We start from the raw sequence: 21,617 nt of genomic DNA, 5'->3' as shown, positions 1-21,617 counted from the left end.
CAGGTGAAAGGGCAATATAAGTTTAATTTTTCTGAAAACCACAAAGGAAAGGAACAGGGATAGATACCAATGAGTTGTAAGCATCATTGCGTATCGTGAGTGCAAAAATCTTCTGGTAGTTGGGCAGGCCCAGTTGATCAGAGCATAGCAGGCTTCTCATGGGCAGAGCCACTAAGATGTTGACTGCTCAGACCTGTTTTTGGGTTTCTGGGGCATATATGGCCTTGCCGCAAATAGTGTGTTATCAGATATGGCACCTTTTTCAGAGAGAAGACAGGAGCATAAGACTGACCAACTGAATTAATTTTTGGATTTATTCCTAAGTGACTTACTCTCTGTACAACAAACTTTCTGAATGTTTGCTTGATGGCAAAGGAAGAGAGAGGGTGTTCTTTTTGTTCCATCTCTACTCTCTTTCCTTGAATATCCTCCCCCTTCCCCGCTTGATCCAATGGCTTTGTGTCTATACGATGTTTTTTTTGGTGGGGGTGGAATCTTAGTTCCCCAACCAGGGATCGAACCTGGGCCCCCTGCTGTGGAAGCGCAGAGTCCTAACCATTGGACCGCCAGGGAATTCCTATATGATGTTTCTGATAGTTATGTTTTGTTTCCAAAGACCACTATGTATTTCATGGCAGACACTGAGGGGCTCCAACTGGCATTAAAGTATATTTAGAATCAGAGACCACTTAGAAATAATAATAATAATACTAACTGGACATTTATGATATACTTTTTGGTGTCTTACATTTATAATTTCATTTAATTCTCAGAAGAGCCCTTTTATTGGCTATTATAATGATCCTCACTTTATAGATGAGAAAACTCAGAAAAGTTAGGTAACTTGCCAAACCTCACACATCTAGGCAGTTGCAGAACTGGAATTCAAATCTGGTCCATCTGACTCCAGATGCCATTTCTTACCTACACAGCCCTACCTTCTGTCTCAGTAAGTCTAGAAGTCAGGGAACTAGAAGAAACAACAAAATATACCTAACATAAGGCCAGGAGAATTGCTGGCAAATAAAATACATCTCATTCCTTCTCCATGTTTAATGTCAATTTTTATACCTTGGCTAAGAGTGCCCTTTATAAAGCTATTTGCTCAAGGTTATCTTCCTCATACCCCGCCCCCATCATCAGATGATTTTTACTTATACCTATGTTTAAACATCATAGGCAACCCTCAGACTCACTGTATACTGAATTTGCCACCTGAGCAAAGATTCTTTTTTGAAGTATATTTGCTTTATTCATTCTCTGGTTTTTGCCAAGAAATAAAAAGGACAATTCTTTTTTTTTTTTTTAATAAATTTATTTATTTATTTATTTTTGGCTGCATTGGGTCTTCGTTGCTGCACGCAGGCTTTCTTTAGTTGTGGTGAGCGGGGGCTACTTTTCGTTGCGGTGCACGGACTTCTCATTGCAGTGTCTTGTCTTATTGCAGAGCACAGGCTCCAGGCGCGCAGGCTTCAGTAGTTGTGGCACGCAGGCTCAGTAGTTGTGGCTCATGGGCCCTAGAGAGCAGGCTCAGTAGTTGTGGCACACGGGCTTAGTTGCTCCGCGGCATGGGGATCTTCCCGGACCAGGGCTCGAACCCATGTCTCCTGCATTGGCAGGCGGATTCTTAACCACTGCGCCACCAGGGAAGCCCAAAAAAGAACAATTCTTTTTGGCTTGCTTTTAACTTTTTGTTCCAGGTATTCCTCAGCTCTAGAATTGAGACAGTCAGGTCTAATTAGCCAAGACCAGATAAATCAAACTGAATTTTCAGATCCATTGGTTATTTTGGGTTCTACAGAGTAAAAAAAAAAATTCTAGATTTCTTCTAAAGGAAACGATATTCTGATTTAGTTCTGTACTGTTTATAATCATATTTGCTTTACTTCACGGCTTGAATGCTAATAAGAGCTTCCTAGAATTCATTCCTTAAGAAGTTAAGTCATGGCATCTAATTATTTGGCAGGATGTTTTAAGTATATTTAATTATATCTTCCATTTTTGTGGTGGTGGAGAGCCAAGTCATCTGCATCAAGAGAAAATAATACTTGCATTAATGCTACCAGCTAGGATCTCACAGCATTTTGGAAAAACCCACTCATTATAATCTAGGCGTATATTGAGTACTCAATACTTTTTAATATCCCAAACTAACATCACCCCCACCTTTTTAGATAAGAGAACTCAGGCAAGGGAAATTATACTGAGCCTGCTCCATATTTCAGTCCTTTGAGGTCAGTTGTGTGAGTGTGGCTGAGACCTTGCACTTGGGAGTATGAAGTTTTTTCTTTTTTTGTTTTTTTAATTTTTATTTTATATTTATTTATTTATTAATTTTGGCTGTGTTGGGTCTTCGTTACTGTGTGTGGGCTTTCTCTAGTTGCAGCGAGCGGGGGCTACTCTTCATTGCAGTGCGCGGGCTTCTCACTGTGGTGGCTTCTCTTGTTGCAGAGCACGGGCTCTAGAGCGCACGGGCTTCAGTAGATACGGTGCGCGGGCTCAGTAGTTGTGGCTCGTGGGCTCTAGAGTGCAGGCTCAGTAGTTGTGGTGCATGGGCTTAGTTGCTCCGCGGCATGTGGGATCTTCCCGGACCAGGGTTTGAACCCGTGTCTCCTGCATTGGCAGGCGGATTCTTAACCACTGCGCCACCGGGGAACCCCGGGAGTATGAAGTTTTAAATCCTGACCACTACCTTGGGCAACTCCCTTCTCTTTTCTGAGTGCCTGTCTGCTTCTTGCCTGATGAGAAAGGACCACTTCTCACAGGTACAGGGCAATGGTGAATAAGATAAGATAGCTTTATAATCATGGGCGCCAAGTGATGATTTTTTTCCCCATTCATTCCACATAGTCTTAACTCTTATTCCTCTGTGTTTGGGGACGTTAACTGCAAAACATAGTCAGAAATTGAGAAAATGGAATTGCAATTTCCAGCCCGGGTAGACCACGCCAGTCAGCCTCGCCAAGCAGGTTGTCTTGGATGAAGGAGAATTTTCAGTCCCACCATTGGCCGATCCTGGCCTCCAGGGCCTTCTTCTGCTTGTTGGTCAGGATGATGTGGTCAAGGCTGCAGAGTGAGAGCTCTCCTCCAGCACACTGCTGAGTACTTGGGTTGGCTGTTATTGGGAGTAAGGAGTCTAGAAGACAGGGACCAGGTTCACCTCTTGCCTTGCCCTTTAAGGTTTAATGTCTTTTGGAAAGCTGCTCTCAGGTCCTGTGGACATCATAATCGCTCTTCTGCCTACCTATCCGCAGACCATCCTGGGAAGTACTGTTGGGAGAATACAAACTCCACCAGGGTAGGGTACCGTGGCTGTTTGGATGACCCTCCTCTCTCTTAGTCATGGATCTAGCACATAGTTGGCACTCTACGGAGCCAAATATTTCTGTGAAGGGAAGGACGACGAAATGTGAAAACATTTCACAAATCTCAAAGAGATTCACAGCCAGACAGAGGTCCGATCCTAGGGTATCCGAGCTTTATATAAAGCGCGGACCACTGCCGCTTCTAACACGACCGGGTCCCGGGCAGGACGGGTGCATCTATCTCCTTGCGGCCTTTCCTTGAGAAAGTAGGCCCGAGTGGGCAGGGGTTGGGGGAGGGGAGCGTTTCTCCTCAGGAGGAACCGGAGTAGGAGGAAGGCGCACACCTTGGGTACAAGGGGTGAGGCTGCGCAGGGCTTGCGGAAGCCAGGAGAGCTACGAGGCCCCAACCATCGCGCCGGAAGAGACATCTAAGCCCGGGGATAGGTGTGTGCCGGGGGAGTCAGGTGCACTGCGCGGCCCTCCCCCGACAGGTACACCCTCCTCCGCCTACGAGTGACCTAATTACAAGGTGCCGGCCACGCCCGGAGGCGAAGGTGGCCACTCCAAGCAGGCTACCACTCGGCGCCCGTTCTTGCCCCCAAGATGCAGGAATCCCACGCAATTCCAGTGTTGTATCACGGAGGAGCCATGGGGTCGCATTTCTAATTTCCGTGATTTGATTTCAGTCGCCAGGTGAAGAGCCGAAGCGTATCGCCTTAGAGAAAAACTCTCCAGCAGCAAGGAGCCACCCTCCCACCCCGACTGCGCCTGCGCCACGTCCGCGCCTCCGTCGCGCAGGACGTACTGCTCTGGGATTAGCCTACTTCCCAGCTGCAAGCCTGGCCCCTGCTCGGTCTCGGTCTTCCCTTCCCCCTCGGCCTCTCCCTTCTGGAGGACAACGCCCTAAAGGCTAAGGTGCCTGTTACCAGCTGGCTACGTTGCGCCTGCGCCTCAGTCCCTAGCACTCCAGTCTGGCGGCTGACCCGGGCTGGCGCTGCAGTTGCGCAGCTCTGCTCCTGGCCTTTCTACCCCGCCGCCTCCTGACGCCGGGCGTGACGTCACCACGCCGGCGGCCGCCATTACAGAGAGCAGAGCTCCGGGGCTAGAGTGAGTGGAGGACGGCCGCGGCCGGTGGCCGAGCACGGAGGGGTGAGCCAGCGGGCCAGCGCTAGCGCCGAGCAACCACCAGTACTCGCACAAGTACACCGGGAACCGGCAGCGGTGTGTGCGTGTGGCCCGTGTGCGGGCGGCGGCGCGGGAGGAGAGCGGAGCGGCAGCCGGTTCGGGCGGGTGGCATCATGGACGAGAAGGTGTTCACCAAGGAGCTGGACCAGTGGGTCGAGCAGCTGAACGAGTGCAAGCAGCTGTCCGAGTCCCAGGTCAAGAGCCTCTGCGAGAAGGTGAGCTGCACCTCGGATGCGGGAGCCGCGGCGGGCCGAGTCCGTAGAGAAGGAGGCGGCCATGGGGAGGGTGCAACATGGCGGAGGCCCCGGCCCCCCGAGCCTCCCAGACCGGCGCCCGGCGCGGCCCGGCGGCGGCTCCCGGGCGACCCGGCGCCCTCTGCCTCCCGCGCAGGGATTGGTTGTCGTTGCCACCGCCGCCTAAAATGGCGCCGTTCGCCCAACTCCGGGGCTTCAGAGCTTCCCGGCCTTGGCACGGGGCGAGGTGGCTGTGGGGAGCGGAGACCCTGTGGGTCAGGGTTGGGGACGGTTTTGAGATGTAGGTAAGAGGACTTGAGTTCTGTGGCCTGGGAGTGGGGCCTGGGACTCAGGTGAGTAAGAGGCTTTTTACTTGTACTCAGACCTAATTCTTAGGTCCAGAGCTGTCCAGAAGCTCCCCGAACGGCAAGCTTATAGACCAGATCCTAGGACCTCTCTAAAGGTCACACAGCTTTAGTACTGTCTTGGGTGGTTTGTGTTAAACTCACCGAGATATCTTTTCCAGAGACTTATTTGAAGCGTGTTTTTAAAGAATGTCAAAATGAATTTCTAACCTAGTTTCTACGAATGTCATTTTGGTAGTCATAGGGAGGAGTATAACTTATTTTTCATAGTTGGAAGAAATGGAGAATTTGGTGAGTCATACTACATAAGGAACTTTGGGATTGGAAATCAAGTGTCAGTTTATGATTTATATGCCGACTCAAATGGGGTAGTGTGAAACGCTTCTCTAAGTCTAACGTACTTGGCATTTTGCCATTTCTTTTTAAAGCGAGCAACGTAAACTATAAGCAAATTTTGTATTCTGGTTCTTTCTTGGAAAAGTTGTTTGTATATTCGTGACTTTAAATAATGGTAGTAATGATAAGAATAGTTGTCGATTGAGCTTTTACAGTATCCCAGATATTGTGCTTAGTGTTTAAATAATTTATCTCACAGGTGTTGAAAATGGAATGTTGTAGTCTATTTTAGTAAGTCCGTTTTAAATTACCTAATTCTGATTTGTTTTTTCCAAGGAGTTGGGGAAACAGATAGCCTGTTGGGTTTTAGTCTTATAATTCAGTTTCCTAAATAGAGAAAATGATGAGCTCCACCATGAATGTTTCAATTTACCTTTTCAAAATTAACTTTGCAGCATTTCTTTTTAGTTCCACAGAATTGTGGAATATCATATTAGCATTTTGTATTAGTGAAGAGTTATTAGAAAGCAATTATGCTGACTTGTTTGTGGCTTGATGTGAGAATTAGGTTCATGAGTTTGATGTATATGCTCCTAAAACCAGGTTTTTCAGAAACTATTCTGTGAATAATTGCAATTAAAGTTAGTCTAACTCAGATTTATTTATCCTGTGCTTCGACAAAACTCTCCTATTGATGAGGTGGCACATCATTTTTTGGAGCTGAATTTTAATGGTAGCAATGTAGAGTCTTTTGTTGCTTCTTGATCCTTAATTTGCTTCCATCAAATGAGGATAATATTTATTTTAAAGGTTTAGAAATAGGCTTTTAAAAATTATTTAATGTATAGTGTTAGGTCTTAGTTTCTAGGTACCATAAGTGGTGATTTTAATGACTTCTAAGGTTGAGTTTTTACTCTGTTTAAGACTTTTGAGTCAGTAGTTGGATAGATGACTAGTTATTTGTGTAGAAAACATCGCAAGAGAGCAGTGATGTAATTGGAAGACCACTGGACTGTGAGTTAGAACTGGACACTAGTCCTCTTTCTGCCACTAACTAATTGTGATTGACCTTGAGGCAACCACTTCACTTGGTCCACGTTTTCCTGTCTATAAACTAGAATTAAAATATATGTTCCAAGGTTCCTTCTAATCTTAGATTATACAGTTCCATTTTAAATTAGTACTTTGTGTTTAAATATTGAATACTTACTGGATATCCAAGATTGCTTACTTTTATGAGATGAATGAAAAGCAGTGAAAAATAATCATGCTTATTCTCAAGGAGCCTGAATGTAGTTGGAAGTCAGTAGTAGATGGAACACAGAAGTAGAGGGTTTGTGTTGGAGACAACAGAAGATAATACTGGAGTTACAGTGGGGTGGCTGAAGCTTGATCCATCTGGTAAATGGTCGTTGTTTGCCACGTGTTTGTAAAACTAAGATGTAGTGAGGTTAATCAATTTATGCTGAAATCTCCATTGCTCATCTACTGTGTCAAGATTTTAATTCTTAGAGCCAAAAAAAAGGAGAAAATATTTGAAGCTAGATTTCCAAAACACGAATCCTTTTGGGGGGCTATCACACAGCCTTCAAACTGTTTTTAACTTGTAAGTATTCCAACTTTTGGAGCATTATTAACCTTCCAAACTAAGTTAATTTGAAGGCAGCTTTTTAGGTATATGGGATAAGTTAGGGTGCATGACTTGAAACATCTTTTGTACAAATCTTTTTAGTGAAGCAAAAGTTCTCATTACTATAATAGTTTTTTTTTTAAAGAAACGATACTTGGTGGAGATAACTATTTGGTAATAGTTGATAATTCCTTTGATTATAAGAAGGAAAGTGTGTTTATAGACAAGGGTGGATATGGTTTTTATGTTATTAATTAGTTAAGCTATTTTCCCCCAAGATGTGATTAAAGTCTATATCAAAGACAGGGTTGTTGTGTGTGCAATATACCTTGTCATTTTGGGGATCATAATTTGTTGGTTGTTTAAAAATTTGTTGTGAGTGAAGCAGTTTTGCCTATAGTCACAGCTCTGTAGTCATTTGCTACACCTGTATAACTGGACTGGTATGTTTCCATCTACCTATGGGAAGAAGTAAATAGTATCAGCTTGTTTTTGCTTTAACCATAGTAAACAGTCTTTTGTTATGTTCAGCAGTGGTTTCATTTAGGTATGATTTTTGGCTTTGTGCTTTCACGTCTTACCAAACTTGTGGAGAATGTTGTTTGATAGCCAGATTTTTTTTTCCAAAGGAGTTCTTTACCTAGGTATGCTGTTTTCCATTGCTCTACAAGCACTATAAATAAAATGCAGTATGAGTCTTCCTGCTAGTTGGATGACCTGCAAGTACTTGACCAAGGTTAAATTCCTATATGAAATGGGTAATATATTTCAGTCTGTATGTGTGTTTAATTTAAAATGTGGTTTGGCTTATTTCCATAAAGGTAATTTGAATATTGAGAACAAGCAGTTGTGGGGGGAGCATGATACAGAATATTGTTTTCATCATTCTTTCACATACACAGTTCTCTTAACAGGTTTATGAGACAATTATCCTCAGTTAGGGATGGAAACCACAGCTCAGAAAGATAAAGTGACTTGACTACAGGGGCTAAATTGAGATTGCCTAGGTTTATGGTTTGTAATCCCAATGTTTTAGCCTTGCTTCACAGCCCCCTTCTCTTTTTTGAGGTAGTGTTAATAATGAAGACACAGATGAATTGGGGCCAGACTGAACTGTAGAATCAACAGCTCTGTAAAAGAAAGCATATTTGTTCTTTAAGGCTTCCTATTCACGTCACATACTGTTGTCCCACTCTCTCCTGGAGGAGGAAACAGGACTTATTTTTCAATGTTGGACGTGGCTAACTGCATTTGTCTCTCAAATAAGATAAGTGAGATGATAAACCTCAGTTAATTTTCTATGTATTCTCAGATACTGTAAATCATGATCCAGAGACCGAGTTCTAAAATAAATATTCTAATAAAGTGTAACTGACATGTATATTGTTCATTAAGCTTGTTAAAATGCCCTTCTTTTTATCCTCATAGCTTCCACAGTCAAGGCTGTTTGCCTGTGTGTATTCTTTGATCTCCCAGGCGTGAAGCAGTAGTGCAGTTGGTTTTGAGTTGACCTAATGAGGAAACACCAAAAAGGTGAACAGTTCTTCTGTTCAGACACACAAGTTCCCCCCACCCCCTGCCCCACTCTGCCTTTGTTTTCTCTATCAGAGCCAAGAGTTCTGTGTCTGCAAATATGGGCAATAGGACTAAGGTGAAACTCATGCTATAGAAAAAATGATGGGCACTGGAACAGCATTTGAGTTAACAGTAGTCTGGTGTTCTTTTTTTCCTCTATCTCATTGTAAGTCAGGTTTGTCAGTTACCTGTGGAATATTGCTTGTTTGGTTTGGAGGAGATAAGCTAGGAAAACCAGGAGACATTGGGTTTGGGTTGATGCATGGTGGAGAGGGTTGGTGTGTTTTGTTTGTTTTTGTAAATTTATTTATTTATTTTTGGCTGCGTTGGGTCTTTGCTGCTACACGTAGGCTTTCTCTAGTTGCAGCGAGTGGGGGCTACTCTTTGTTGCGGTGCGCGGGCTTCTCATTGCTGTGGCTTCTCTTGTCGCGGAGCACGGGCTCTAGGCGCGCGGGCTTCAGGAGTTGTGGCTCGCGGGCTCTAGAGCGAAGGCTCAGTAGTGGCGCACTCACGGGCTTAGTTACTCCACGGCATGTGGGATCTTCCCGTACCAGGGCTCGAACCCGTGTTCCTCTGCAATGGCAGGTGGATTCTGAACCACTGCGCCACCAGGGAAGTCCCAGAGAGGGGTCTTTTTTGAGGGTGCTGAGGAGAGGCAGGAAAAGTTATGTGTGGCATAGAACCACCCCCCACCCCTTACCATTTTCTTTATACTTTGACCTGTTTTTCTTATTTTTACCTTTTTCCTTACCCATTTCACATTACCATCCTTTTCTGAAAAAACCCTCAACCTGCTCTCTCCTACACAAGTGAGATCTGAAATGGACTAGAACTGGGAAGGGGAAAGATTTTGTTTGTTGTTTAAAATAGGCTTGCTTTCAGCTTCTGGAGCAGAAGTTGTAGAAGAGGCTGACAGAGATCTGGTTGCCAGTAAATGGCTGCGGGTGGGGGTGGGGTCTGAAAAAACTGTGAAGAGCAATCTGGGATTAACAGCTTAATTTCTTCACAATACATGGTTGCTATTGGTATTGTAGTTTGGAATGGATAAACAAAGCAGTGACAGAGACGTATCTGCATCTGGGTGTTTTCTAAACTACGTGACCAGCTGGCCAGTCACTCTGGCACACCCTGTCCCCACCTCTGCCTTAGTCATTTAGTTACTACCACCAATGGGAATTTTTACCTTTCTGTTGTTGAGGGGCTGGAAAGAAGGTTGAGAACCTTTGTTCTAGAGTGCACCTGGAAGACAAACATTAGATTACCTAGATAGTCATGCAAAGTGTAGTTCACACAGGTTATGGAGTGTCAGTGATACTATTAACTGTGACAGTGTACTTTTGTTTTTGGAATACATTCAATCAAAAATTTTTTTATATATATAAATTAATTTTTTATTTATTTCTCTTTGGCTGTGTTGGGTCTTCGTTGCTGCGCGCGGGCTGCGGCGAGCGGGGGCTACTCTTCGTTGCTGTGTGCGGGCTTCTTTCTCGTTGTGGGTCACGGGCTTCTCATTGCGGTGGCTTCTCTTGTCGTGGAGCATGGGCTCTAGGCACGTGGGCTTTAGTAGTTGTGGCTTGCGGGCTCTGGAGCACAGGCTCGGTAGTTGTGGCGCATGGGCTTAGTTGCTCCGCGTCAACTGATGGTTGGTGAAGGCCTGGAGGCACTAAAGGTGACTCATTAGAGGTCCCATTGGGTGACCCATAGAGGGGGGTGCTATTAGGTGCTTCTGGGATTTATAAGGCCTGACTCCTGTGATAGAAAAAGAGATGTCTGAGAGAAGCTATGCTATGATTAGTTTTCCTGACTAGAATAATCTTTAATAAGGACGTCTACAGTCTTTTGTTGTGGTGTTCTGGGACTAGTGTATTTTGTGTAGTCATCATCTGAGAGCTGATAAGTTGAGACAAAAACCCAAAAAGTGTGTTTTTAAAAAAAAATTTTTTTTAATAAACTTATTTTATTTTTACTTTTGGCTGTGTTCGGTCTTCGTTGCTGCATGCAGGCTCTCTCTAGTTGTGACGAGCGGGGGCTACTCTTGGTTGTGGTGCGTGGGCTTCTCATTGCCGTGGCTTCTCTTGTTGTGAAGCACGGGCTCTAGGCACGCGGGCTTCAGTAGTTGTGGCTCGTGGGTTTTAGAGCCCACGCTCAGTCATTGTGGTGCACGGGCTTAGTTGCTTCGCGGCACATGGGATCTTCCTGGACCAGAGCTCGAACCCTCGTCCCCTGTATTGGCAGGTGGATTCTTAATCACTGAGCCACCAGGGGAGTCCTGCAAATTTCTTTTAAGTAGGACCTACCTTTTCATTCATAGCTGTTTTCATTAGTATGTACTAAGTGCTGAAAACATCAGGCCTGGTATTAATTCCAAACAGGTTTAGTAATGGAATATGCCTAGTGAACTTATGCTTTTTAGTAATAATAAATTGGGAAGTTGGAATGACTGTAGAGAGATGGATTATATGTATTTCTTAAGAAATATCTCCTTTTGAAACACAGTGGAAATTTTTTCTAAATTTAAAAATGTTAGATGAAATTAATAACTAATATTGCGATGTCAGTGGTTGGTAAATGTCCTGAAATAGGCTTCCCAAAATGTTTGGAGACTTGAAAATAGTGGTTCTTAAACTTGGCTGCACCTAAGAAAGCACTAGTGTAGGGTGGGGAGGGGAGACTTAAAAAAATTATTGATGCTTGGATCCCACAGACAAAGATTCTGACTTAATTGGGAGAGGAGTAGTTTGGGCATCTGGATATTTTTAAAGAGCTTCTCAAGTGATTTTTTAATGTGCCGCTAAGGTTGCATACCACTACCTTAAAACCAGTCCTTGACATCCTTGGTTGTCACTCAAAATGTAATGAGCAATGGCTCATTAGCAACAATTCTCTTATGATAGTTTCACCCCCATATTGCAGTGTGTTGCCTTCCCTTGACCCAGCCTCCCACTGTACATTCTGGGACACCATTCCATACTGCTGATCCCACATAGAAGATGCTCAATAAATGTTGATTAGATATATGAAGTAAAACACTTTAAACCCATTCTGAGAGCAAATTACTTTTACCTTCTTGGCTTAACTGACTCTCCCTGAGGAAGTCTTTAACCTTCTCTAGTAGCCCTCCCAGGTGGATGGGTTCTGCATCCTTCTATTTGAGGATAAAATTCCCTGTGTTTTTCAGGCTTCTGTCCTTTACCTAGATACGTGGACATTTTTCCTTATGGTTATTACCTGTTATTTCTTCATTCTCCAGAGAACTTGGTACCACTTTCCAGGTCCGTACTGATGCTGTTGTCCTGGCAGACATCCATGACTCTCCCTAAAGATGAGCTGTCTCAGTTTAAGTTCTTGATTCCCTCAAGATATATATTAAGCGTGTGGGGCATTGTTTTAGCGAGGTGCTGTGTAGACAATGGTGGATAAAATGAATCTGGTGATAATTTTTTAAACTGTCACTTTGATTGTTGCATGGAAATTAAATTGGAGGCAGGAAGACTAGAAACAGGGAGTTTATTGCGGAGGCTAGCACAATAATCCAGGTTAGTTGATGGTGGCTTGGACCAGGATATTGGCAAAGAAGATAGAAGCATATGGATTGAGATGTTTTGGAAGGAGACTAGGCAAGACTTGTCGGTGGATTGGTCCCTGAATACTGGTGGGTGGCCTTTAAGCTCTACTCCACCTCAGATATCCATATCCACAGCCCTACCTCTGAAATCCTTAATTCACTAATCAAATTTTCTGCCAGTGGATCTTTGTTTTAATACTACTTTGATTAGACTTGTTTTCAGTCCATATCCATGCTCCATTCTCCTCCCACATTTCCTAGCTGGGTGACCAACTGTCATCATGGTTTGCCTGGGTACAACTGAGGTGTTTCTTGGGATACAGGACTATCAGTGCTAAAAACCAGGGTAGTTTGTTAACCTGCCCCCACCCCAGTCTGCTCTCTTCTCTTCTCTTGCATGCTATGCTTTAGCCATGTTAACTTTTTCTGCTTAACTCCTTGGACTTTATACACATGATTGCATCTGCCGGTGTTTGACGTCCTCCGGTTTCCTACTCCCATCCCTACTCCCATCCCGTTTCTGTAGCTCCCGCCCATTATTTGCACCTCAGGCAGTTTTCATAGCTCTCAGTTTTTGTGAGCCCGGAACACTGCTGCTTACTCTAGCATGTCTTAGCACTTGGCCCTTTCTTTTGTAATGATCTTTTATTGTCTGCCTCTCCTGCTCCACTGTGTACGTTTATGGGCTGTCTTGTTTGTTGTGATATCTTAAAAAGTGGCCTCCACCAGTTACTCTCTCCCTTTCTTCCATGGCACTTAATACAGTCTGTACTTTGTTACTTGGTTACTTGTTTGTGGTTGTTCCCCTGTACCCCCTCCCCAGCCCTGGTGTGGGAATGATCTATCTTTATCTTGTTCACTATACCTCCAGGGGCTAGCACAGGGCCTGGCACAAAGTATCACTCATGGTTGAGCAAACGAATGATTATCTCCCAGTTCTCTTTACAGTTTTTGGCATACAGTAAATGATCAATAAATGTGTGTTGAAATGAATAAAAGAGTTTCTACTGAGTGGAATATTATGTTGCTCTTAAAAGTGATGTTTCGATGTTTGAATTTGTGGTTACATGGGGGGGGGAATGCATAGGATGCCAAACAGTTTTCTGAAAGCAGCATAAAAACCATGTATATTGAATAGTCACAATTGTAAAATAAGTTTATGTTTTGATATAAAGAGTGTAAAAAACCCAAAATACAGACAAAATTTTAATGTCTTCCAAAAATCTTTTTTTTTAAAGTAGGACTAAGAAATCTCTCCTCGTAACCTGGAATCCTAGAGTGCATTGTAGTTAGAACTCTAAAGCTAGGGAACTAGGTACCTGAGTGTCTTGCTCCATTTTCATTGATCTTATATGGCTGCTAATAATGATCTCTTTAGCACTTACACAGCAACTGATAGATCTAAAACTCATGATACTGATGAGAGGAATGGGACTATGTATCTTGACACATGTTTTTTTTTCTAGGTATCAGAGGTGAGCTAGCTGGTGGATAGGTTCCAGGCATCGTCTTGCCCTCTTATTTTAATGGGATTGTAATTGTTTGCAATTTGATCTTATGCTGAGTCTGCCCTTTAAAGCTGTATTAAGGGTAACTTAAACATATCTTATGTGTAATTAAACATATCTTTGTTAATGTTGTTTAATGTGAAATGTCTTGGTTTATTTTTCTCTATCTGTAGGCTAAAGAAATCCTGACAAAAGAATCCAATGTGCAAGAAGTTCGATGTCCAGTCACTGTCTGTGGAGATGTGCATGGGCAATTTCATGATCTCATGGAACTGTTTAGAATTGGTGGCAAATCGCCAGATACAAATTACTTGTTTATGGGAGATTATGTTGACAGAGGATATTATTCAGTTGAAACAGTTACTCTGCTTGTAGCTCTTAAGGTAATTTCAATTTTATGTTTGAGCATTTTGAATTGGGTATGGCAGTCCTCTTGAATGTCCTTTTTTCCCCAGTGATTTGTGGTTTTCTGCATCTGCATGTTAGCTTTTAGAATAAATCCCCACATTTAGGAATTTAGATATTCAGGTTTGGGACTTAATAAATCATAGGTTTATCTTCATTCTGAATGAGGGAATGGTACAGAATAAAAACAAGAAGGTTATTTTCTAAGGAAGAAAATGCCTCAGTCAGATGATTTAAAAATGCTAGAAAGCTGATTAAATAGAAATTTTAGTTCAGTAATTTGGGATATGAGAGGTAATATAATTATTTTTCTAGATATTTTTGAAGTATTTTAAAGGAGCAAAATATTTCAAATATTGGCATGTTTATATCCTTTGACACAATAATCGTATAATTGTGCAGAGGAAGAAGTTTAAGAGGAAGAGAGCTTTACTTACATGAAAACATAAATTGTATCTTAAATATCAGAGAAAGAATTGATATAAATATCTAATGGTAAGTGAATATCTAAATTATGGTTTATCTCAATGGAATAGTTTGCAGCCATTAAACATGACATAATCTAGAACAATAGAAATGATAATTAAAGAAAGCATGTTGTTTTATACCAGTTGTAGCTCTGGGAGATATACAGAGATCTGAAGGTGAAACACAAAACGGTAAAAAGCTTTTTTGAGATGACCTTTCTCCCTTAAAAGAAATTATTTGACTTTACTTTTGGGGAGATGATTTTATTTTAAAGAATATGTAGAATGGTAAGATGGCTGCCAGCATCTTCTAGTACTAGAGAAGCAATGAGATGTGGTTTTGGCAAGAGCTGAATTTTAGGCAATTAACAAAGTGTAAGTGTTCATGAAGCTACGGGTCTGAATCATGTAAAGTGCTACAAAACATTTTTGGAGGTCATTATGTTCTGCATCTGTAAATTGAAGGAGTTGAATTAAATGATGGAAAGTTTCTGCAGTGACTCTAGATGCTATGAAAGCAGCCTTGCAAGCTAACCTGCACTTAAAGCCCAGGATGAATCCCAGTGCTCAGAGGAGGAATAAATATGCTGCCTTTAAGAGTTTATGTTTGAATGTGTTATGAGCTGAATTGTGCCACCACCACCCCTTCCCCAAATTCATATGTTGCAGTCCTAACTCCCAGTACCTCAGAATGTGACTGTATTGGAGGTGGGGCCTTTAAAGAGGTAATTAAGGTAAAATGAGGTCATACAGGTGACCCCTAATCCGATATGACTGGTGTCCTTATAAGAAGAGATTAGGACACATACAGAGGGAAGATGAGAAGACACATGGCGAAGATGGCCGTTATCTAGCCAAAGAAGAGATGCCTTCAGAAGGAACCAACCCTGCTGACACCTTGATCTTGATCTTGGACTTCTAGCCTCTAGAACTGTGAGGAAATAAATTTCTGTTGTTTAAGCCTTCCAGTCTGTGGTACCTCGTATGGTAGCCCTAGCAGGCTTAATACAGGGGAAAGGAAACTTAAGCAAATAGTGCTGGAACTGTTGGGCATCCATATGCAAAAAATGAAGTTAGCTACCTCATACCTTACAAATGGATCAATGTCAATCATAGATCTAAATATGAGTGCTAAAACTGTGAAACTTCTAAAATAAAACATAGAAAATCTTTGTAACCTTGGGTTTGGCAAAGATGTCTTAGATATGATACCAAAAACACAAGCCATTAAAAAACTGATAAATTAGACTTCATAAAAATTGATTTTTTGTCCTTCAAAAGACATCACTAAGAAAAAAGTACTTGTATTCATATATATTTTTTTAAAACCTATAACAAGACATAATTTTTAAGTGGACAAAACATTTGGATAGATGTTTCACCCAAGAAGATATATGAATGGTCATTAATTAAGCACATGAAAAGATGCTCAAACCTTAGTCATCAGGGAAATGCAAATTAAAGTCAGAATCAGGCCCATTAGAATGGCTTTCATCAATAAGGCTAGTATAATACCGTATGTTAGTGAGTTTGTTGAAGAGATTAGAAACTTAGGAATCCGTCCAAGAGAAATGAAAGCATATATGCGTAGAGAAACTTCTTATATGTGGTTTGATCATAGCAACATTATTCATAATAGCCAAAAACTGCGGACAATCCAAATGTTCAGTCTACTGGTGAATAAAAAACCAAAATACGGTATAGCCATACAATGGAATACTGTGCAGAGTGGTAAGATGAGACAGACCACTGATCCATTCACAGATGAGTCTAAAAAATATTCTGCTAAGTGAAAGAAGCCACACACACAAAAAAACTACATATTGATTCCATTTATATGAAATTTCTAGAAAAGCAAATCTCAAGAGACAAAGTATCAGTAGTTGCTGAGAGTGGGAGTCGGGAGTGATTGCAGACAGGCACGAGGGATCTTTTTGGGTTAATGGAAAGGTTCTAAAACTGGATTGTAATGGTTGTTGTATAATGTAATAAAAAAACTCATGGATGGAGTTTTGCAGCTGATGATTATGCGTGGGATAAAGTTGGTGGTAGTGAGAATTTGATTTTAGTTGAAATGGGGTTGGCAGATACCCCATGGGATAAATGATCTGTAGGTGTGATTTCACTTTTGTGTGATGTGGGGGTGTGGGAGGTTTTTTCCAGCAAAGTTGGAATTCTGTATTTCCCTGTAGAATGTTTGCTTGATTTTTATTTGGTTTTTGAAAGAGCCAGCCGTTCATGTTGTTTTCAACTTTGTTGTTTCAGGTTCGTTACCGTGAACGCATCACCATTCTTCGAGGAAATCATGAGAGCAGACAGATCACACAAGTATATGGTTTCTATGATGAGTGTTTACGGAAGTATGGAAATGCAAATGTTTGGAAATATTTTACAGATCTTTTTGACTATCTTCCTCTCACTGCCTTGGTGGATGGGCAGGTATGTAGGTCTTCTTAAAACTTACATTGCCGATTATTTTCAAGAATCTGCTTTCTTAATTTAGGTGACAGTAACTTATTTTTCCATCCTCACATCCCTTTGAGGTTTTTCTTTGAAGTGCCTTCTTTGTGAGGGGCACTGAACTATATGTTGGGACCACAGGGGGATGGAAGATGTAGCCCGTCCATCCTCTTGGGCTGTTTCTGGACATGTTGGGGAGATGTAATTAGCTATTTACTGGTCCCAGTAGAGCAGTGCACATAAGAAACTGCAAGGAAATTCTGTGAGAAGGAAGATAATTGTCTATGATGAGGGTAAGGTCAGAGAAATGTTTGCTTAGAAGAGCTGATTGGGATTTGGGTGCAGTAGGGATGGTTTATCAGGAAGAAAGGGAGTGTATTCCATAGTTTAGAGTGGGAGGCAAGAAAGAAAGATCTGCAGAAACAAGCCTGGTTCTGGCAGAACACAGAAACACCAGCAGGGCCAAGTGATGTGGGCTACAGCCTGCAGCTTAGTCCAGAATGTTTGTAGTTTATTTTAAATGAGGGTAATGTTGTAAACCACTCTTTTCAGATCTTCTGTCTACATGGTGGCCTCTCACCATCCATAGATACACTGGATCACATCAGAGCACTTGATCGCCTACAAGAAGTTCCCCATGAGGTATTGACCTTATTTTTGGTAATAAAATCTTTTCTTTTCAAAAAACTTTTTAGAGAAAGGAAATATTTAATTGTAACTTAGTTCATTGTATGTATTTTCTTGTTTAATTCTCAAAAATGATCATGTGGTGTGAACACTCTTGTTGACCCCATTCTTCAGAAGCTAACGTTAAGAAACCTACCAAGATCACAACAGCTCTGGGACTGGGTTTAAGACCTAGGTGTTGGTTGTCTTAAGAGCTTCTGCCTTAGTTACTAAACTCTGCTGCCTAACATTGAAATTTGCATACACTAGGCAGATTAATTAGTTAGGGCTTGTTGCTACTGGGACTCATTGATGTAGGCTCTGCCTCTTAAAGACATCTGGAAATAGTTTCTTATTTATTTGACTCTATCTGCAAAACCTTTTACCATTTTCAGCAAACACCGTTCAAAAAGTGACTTAGTAGGGTGCTGCTCTTGGTGACTTACTCAGATCACATATTAACCAATTTTGCAAAAGGCAATCTAAAATATAACTTGCTTTTTAGGGTCCAATGTGTGACTTGCTATGGTCAGATCCAGATGACCGTGGAGGTTGGGGTATATCTCCTCGAGGAGCTGGTTACACCTTTGGGCAAGATATTTCTGAGACATTTAATCATGCCAATGGCCTCACGTTGGTGTCCAGAGCTCATCAGCTGGTGATGGAGGTATGTTCTATTCTTTGACTGATTTGCTTTTTAAGTAAAAATGAAGGAAGATCTTAGGAAATTTTAAATTATATGATATAGTGAGAACATGCCATGTATTCTTCTGATGAATTTGCCATTATAGCCTGAGCCTTTTCAGTAGATGCACACTAGAATTAAAATCTCAAACTTTTGATCCAAATGAAATTCACAGGTAAAATGTTTTCAGAGAATTCTTAATGACTGTAGTAGTGCTTGGGGTTTAAGGCTGGGAAAGTAAGATGGGGGAGAGTGAAAAATAATATTTTATGGTCTCAGTTTTATTTCATGTATTTAACATGTGTATGTATGGAAGAGAGTTTGGGAAGAAATACACCAAAATGTTTAAGTGGTCCTTTGGATGATAGGATTACAGGTGATTTGAAAGAAGAAGCTAAAGGGAAATGGGCTAAATTCTTAGCATAGAACATTGATTAGCATACTTATAAAATTAGGGTCCTATTTAGATTAGTACTAATACAACTGTATTGTGATTATCAATAAAGTCTGACTTTGCTAGAGATAGGGAAAGAAATTTGTGAACAATACTTGAAAAGTAACTCATGTATTCAGATGGGCTTTGAGAGAATGAGGCTGGAGTTCCTAGAGGCACCTCTCCTTTGTACCTTGGGCAGTACAGGTAATGCCTGTACTGACTGAGGACAGAATTAATAAGGTTCTGGTCTCCAGGAGTATGTATCTGCCTCTACAAGGAATGGCCATATACTCATTCTTGTATCATGTTTAGGGCTGCTGCAATAAGAGAGGCTGAAGAAATGCTGTTATTTACCGAAAGTCGGATATATAAGAAGTAGCTTATCCTTTTCTGTTTAGTGATTTTTTTTAGGGATTTTCTTTTTATAGTAGACTACTTTTGTACTTTTGGGAAAAAATAAATACATGGTTTTTTTGTTTTTTTTTTTTAAGTTGGGCAGAAGGAGTTCCCTGGTGGTCTAGTGGTTAGGATTCGGTGCTTTCACTGCCATGGCCTGGGTTCATTCCCTGGTCGGGGAACTGAGATCTGAGATCCCACAAGCTGCACGGCACAGCAAAAAGAAAAAAAAAAAGTTGTGTGGAGTACAGAAAATTATTAAATCACCCAGAAACAAAGCAATACTTTTTAAAAAGCCTTTTGGGCAGAAGGGGAGATCTTTTTTTCCCCTCTTGAGAGAAGTCACATTTAGTTGTGTAAATAAGGGAGTAAAATAGGGGATTTTTTTCTGTTCTTTTCCTTGTAGGGATATAACTGGTGCCATGACCGAAATGTAGTAACGATTTTCAGTGCTCCAAACTATTGTTACCGTTGCGGTAACCAAGCTGCAATCATGGAACTTGATGATACTCTAAAGTACTCTTTGTAAGTATTTACACTTGAGTCGTTGGTTACCATTATTTGAATATATTAGTTTTAATAGGAAGTTTAACAGTTCAAGAGCTCATGCTAAATCCAGATTCCAATTGGATTTTTAAGTTTCCTTTGAAACACATCAACAGAAACCTAGATCCTAATATGAATTATTAGGGTTTTAACTTTTAAATATGTTTTTATTGTAGAGTTAATAAAATATATCCTGAGGATGAGATGATAGGTAACAGTACCTTAGGCTATTTAAACTTTCTTTATTTAGAATCCTTCTTTCAAATGGTCTTAGAAGGAACTACAAATATACAGAAGCATATCCTCTCTAGCTGAAGTTGCCTTGGTTCTTTGAGGAGGCGTGCAGCTAGAAGACCCTTATTAAATGCATGATTAGGGTTCTCTTACATTAAGTTATTGGATGGGGGGGGGAATGTGTAAAAATCTGCATGGGGATGAAATATACAACATGGGGAATATAGTAATATTGTAATAACTGTATGGTGACAGGTGGTAACTAGACTTACCTAGATCATATTGTAATTAATGTATAGAAATTTCAAAACACTGTGTTGTACATCTGGAACTAAAACAGTGCTGTAAGTCAATTATACTTCAGTTTTTAAAAAAACAAACTATTAAAAAATGTAAAGTCAAAGACTAATATTCTTGATTTTAATTGTCAGTACATTGATGTCTTGGAGTATAAACAACAAATATGTCTTGTTTTTCAGCTTGCAGTTTGACCCAGCACCTCGCAGAGGCGAGCCACATGTTACTCGTCGTACCCCAGACTACTTCCTGTAACGAAATTTTAAACTTGTACAGTATTGCCATGAACCATATTTTGACCTAATGGAAATGGGAAGAGCAACAGTAACTCCACAAAGTGTCAGAGAATAGTTAACATTCAAAAAAACTTGTTTTCACACGGACCAAAAAGATGTGCCATATAAAAATACAAAGCCTCTTGTCATCAACAGCCATGACCACTTTAGAATGAACCAGTAGTTCATTGCATGCTGAAGCGACATTGGTCAAGAAACCAGTTTCTGGCATAGCGCTATTTGTAGTTACTTTGCTTTCTCTGAGAGACTGCAGATAATAAGATGTAAACATTAACACCTCGTGAATACAATTTAACTTCCATTTAGCTATAGCTTTACTCAGCATGACTGTAGATAAGAATAGCAGCAAACAATCATTGGAGCTTAATGAACATTTTTAAAATTAAGTACCAAGGCCTCCCCTCTACTTGTGAGTTTTGAAATCGTTTTGTTTATTTTCAGGGATACTGTTTAATTTAATTGTATGATTTGTCTGCACTCAGTTTATTTCCCCTTCTCAAATCTCAGCCTCATGTTGTTCTTTGTTACTGTCAGATCCTGGTGAGTTGTTTTAAACAGAACTGTTTTTTTTTTTCCTCCCTCCTGTAAGACGATGTTAACTGCACAAGAGCACTGCAGTGTTTTTCATAATAAACTTGTGAACTAAGAACTGAGAAAGTCAAATTTTAATTGTATCAATGGGCAAGACTGGTGCTGTTTATTTAAAAGATACATCAATTGATAAATTTTAGGATTTGTAGAATTCTAGGTAAAGAAAAATAAAAATCAAGGCCACTACATAATCTCTCTCGTAACTCCTTGACATTCTTCAAATGAATTTCAGGACTTATTTGTAGTCCGGATAGTACAATATGTCAGATTGCCAGCATGCTCTTTGTGGGTTCTTCTTCCTGCATATTGTCTGCAAGAAAGGAAATGAAGTCTGTGCTGCTTCAGTAAGACCTGATTGTAAAACCATATAAATCGAGATTTATGTTTTTGGGTTTTGTTTTTTAATGAAAAAAGCATGTTTTCAGGTAGAGGTTAA

General features: G+C 41.0%; 2 protein-coding genes across 2 annotated transcripts in view; both read left to right on the top strand.

Moving 5' to 3' along the window:
• The window catches only part of CDKL3 (cyclin dependent kinase like 3), a 117,401-nt gene extending 113,234 nt beyond the window's left edge, over positions 1 to 4,167 (top strand). Inside the window, exon 14 of the mRNA XM_059917083.1 lies at positions 3,992 to 4,167. Within this exon, the coding sequence (XP_059773066.1) occupies positions 3,992 to 4,002 (11 nt within the window). The 3' untranslated portion in view covers positions 4,003 to 4,167. The remainder of the gene's footprint in view (positions 1 to 3,991) is intronic.
• A 224-nt stretch (positions 4,168 to 4,391) lies between these two features.
• PPP2CA (protein phosphatase 2 catalytic subunit alpha) lies at positions 4,392 to 21,239 on the top strand. Its single transcript, XM_059917092.1, has 7 exons — positions 4,392 to 4,705; positions 13,876 to 14,085; positions 16,840 to 17,013; positions 17,587 to 17,676; positions 18,206 to 18,367; positions 19,624 to 19,742; positions 20,477 to 21,239. Exons 1-7 carry the CDS (start codon positions 4,604 to 4,606, stop codon positions 20,547 to 20,549), a joined length of 930 nt encoding a protein of 309 aa, XP_059773075.1. The 5' UTR covers positions 4,392 to 4,603; the 3' UTR covers positions 20,550 to 21,239.
• The last annotated feature ends 378 nt before the right edge of the window (positions 21,240 to 21,617 follow it).

Source organism: Balaenoptera ricei, chromosome 3 (assembly GCF_028023285.1).
Source record: "Balaenoptera ricei isolate mBalRic1 chromosome 3, mBalRic1.hap2, whole genome shotgun sequence".
NCBI classification, from domain to species: Eukaryota; Metazoa; Chordata; class Mammalia; order Artiodactyla; family Balaenopteridae; genus Balaenoptera; species Balaenoptera ricei.
Note: the sequence above shows the minus strand (reverse complement) of the source record. Positions and strands in the feature narration are given on the sequence as shown.

Bases quoted from the DNA above. Each gene is read 5' to 3' on its own strand.
- PPP2CA (XM_059917092.1), top strand. From the start codon at position 4,604: ATGGACGAGAAGGTGTTCACCAAGGAGCTGGACCAGTGGGTCGAGCAG. The intron at 4,706-13,875 runs GTGAGCTGCACC...CTCTATCTGTAG, and splicing joins TCAAGAGCCTCTGCGAGAAG to GCTAAAGAAATCCTGACAAA. The intron at 19,743-20,476 runs GTAAGTATTTAC...CTTGTTTTTCAG, and splicing joins GATACTCTAAAGTACTCTTT to CTTGCAGTTTGACCCAGCAC.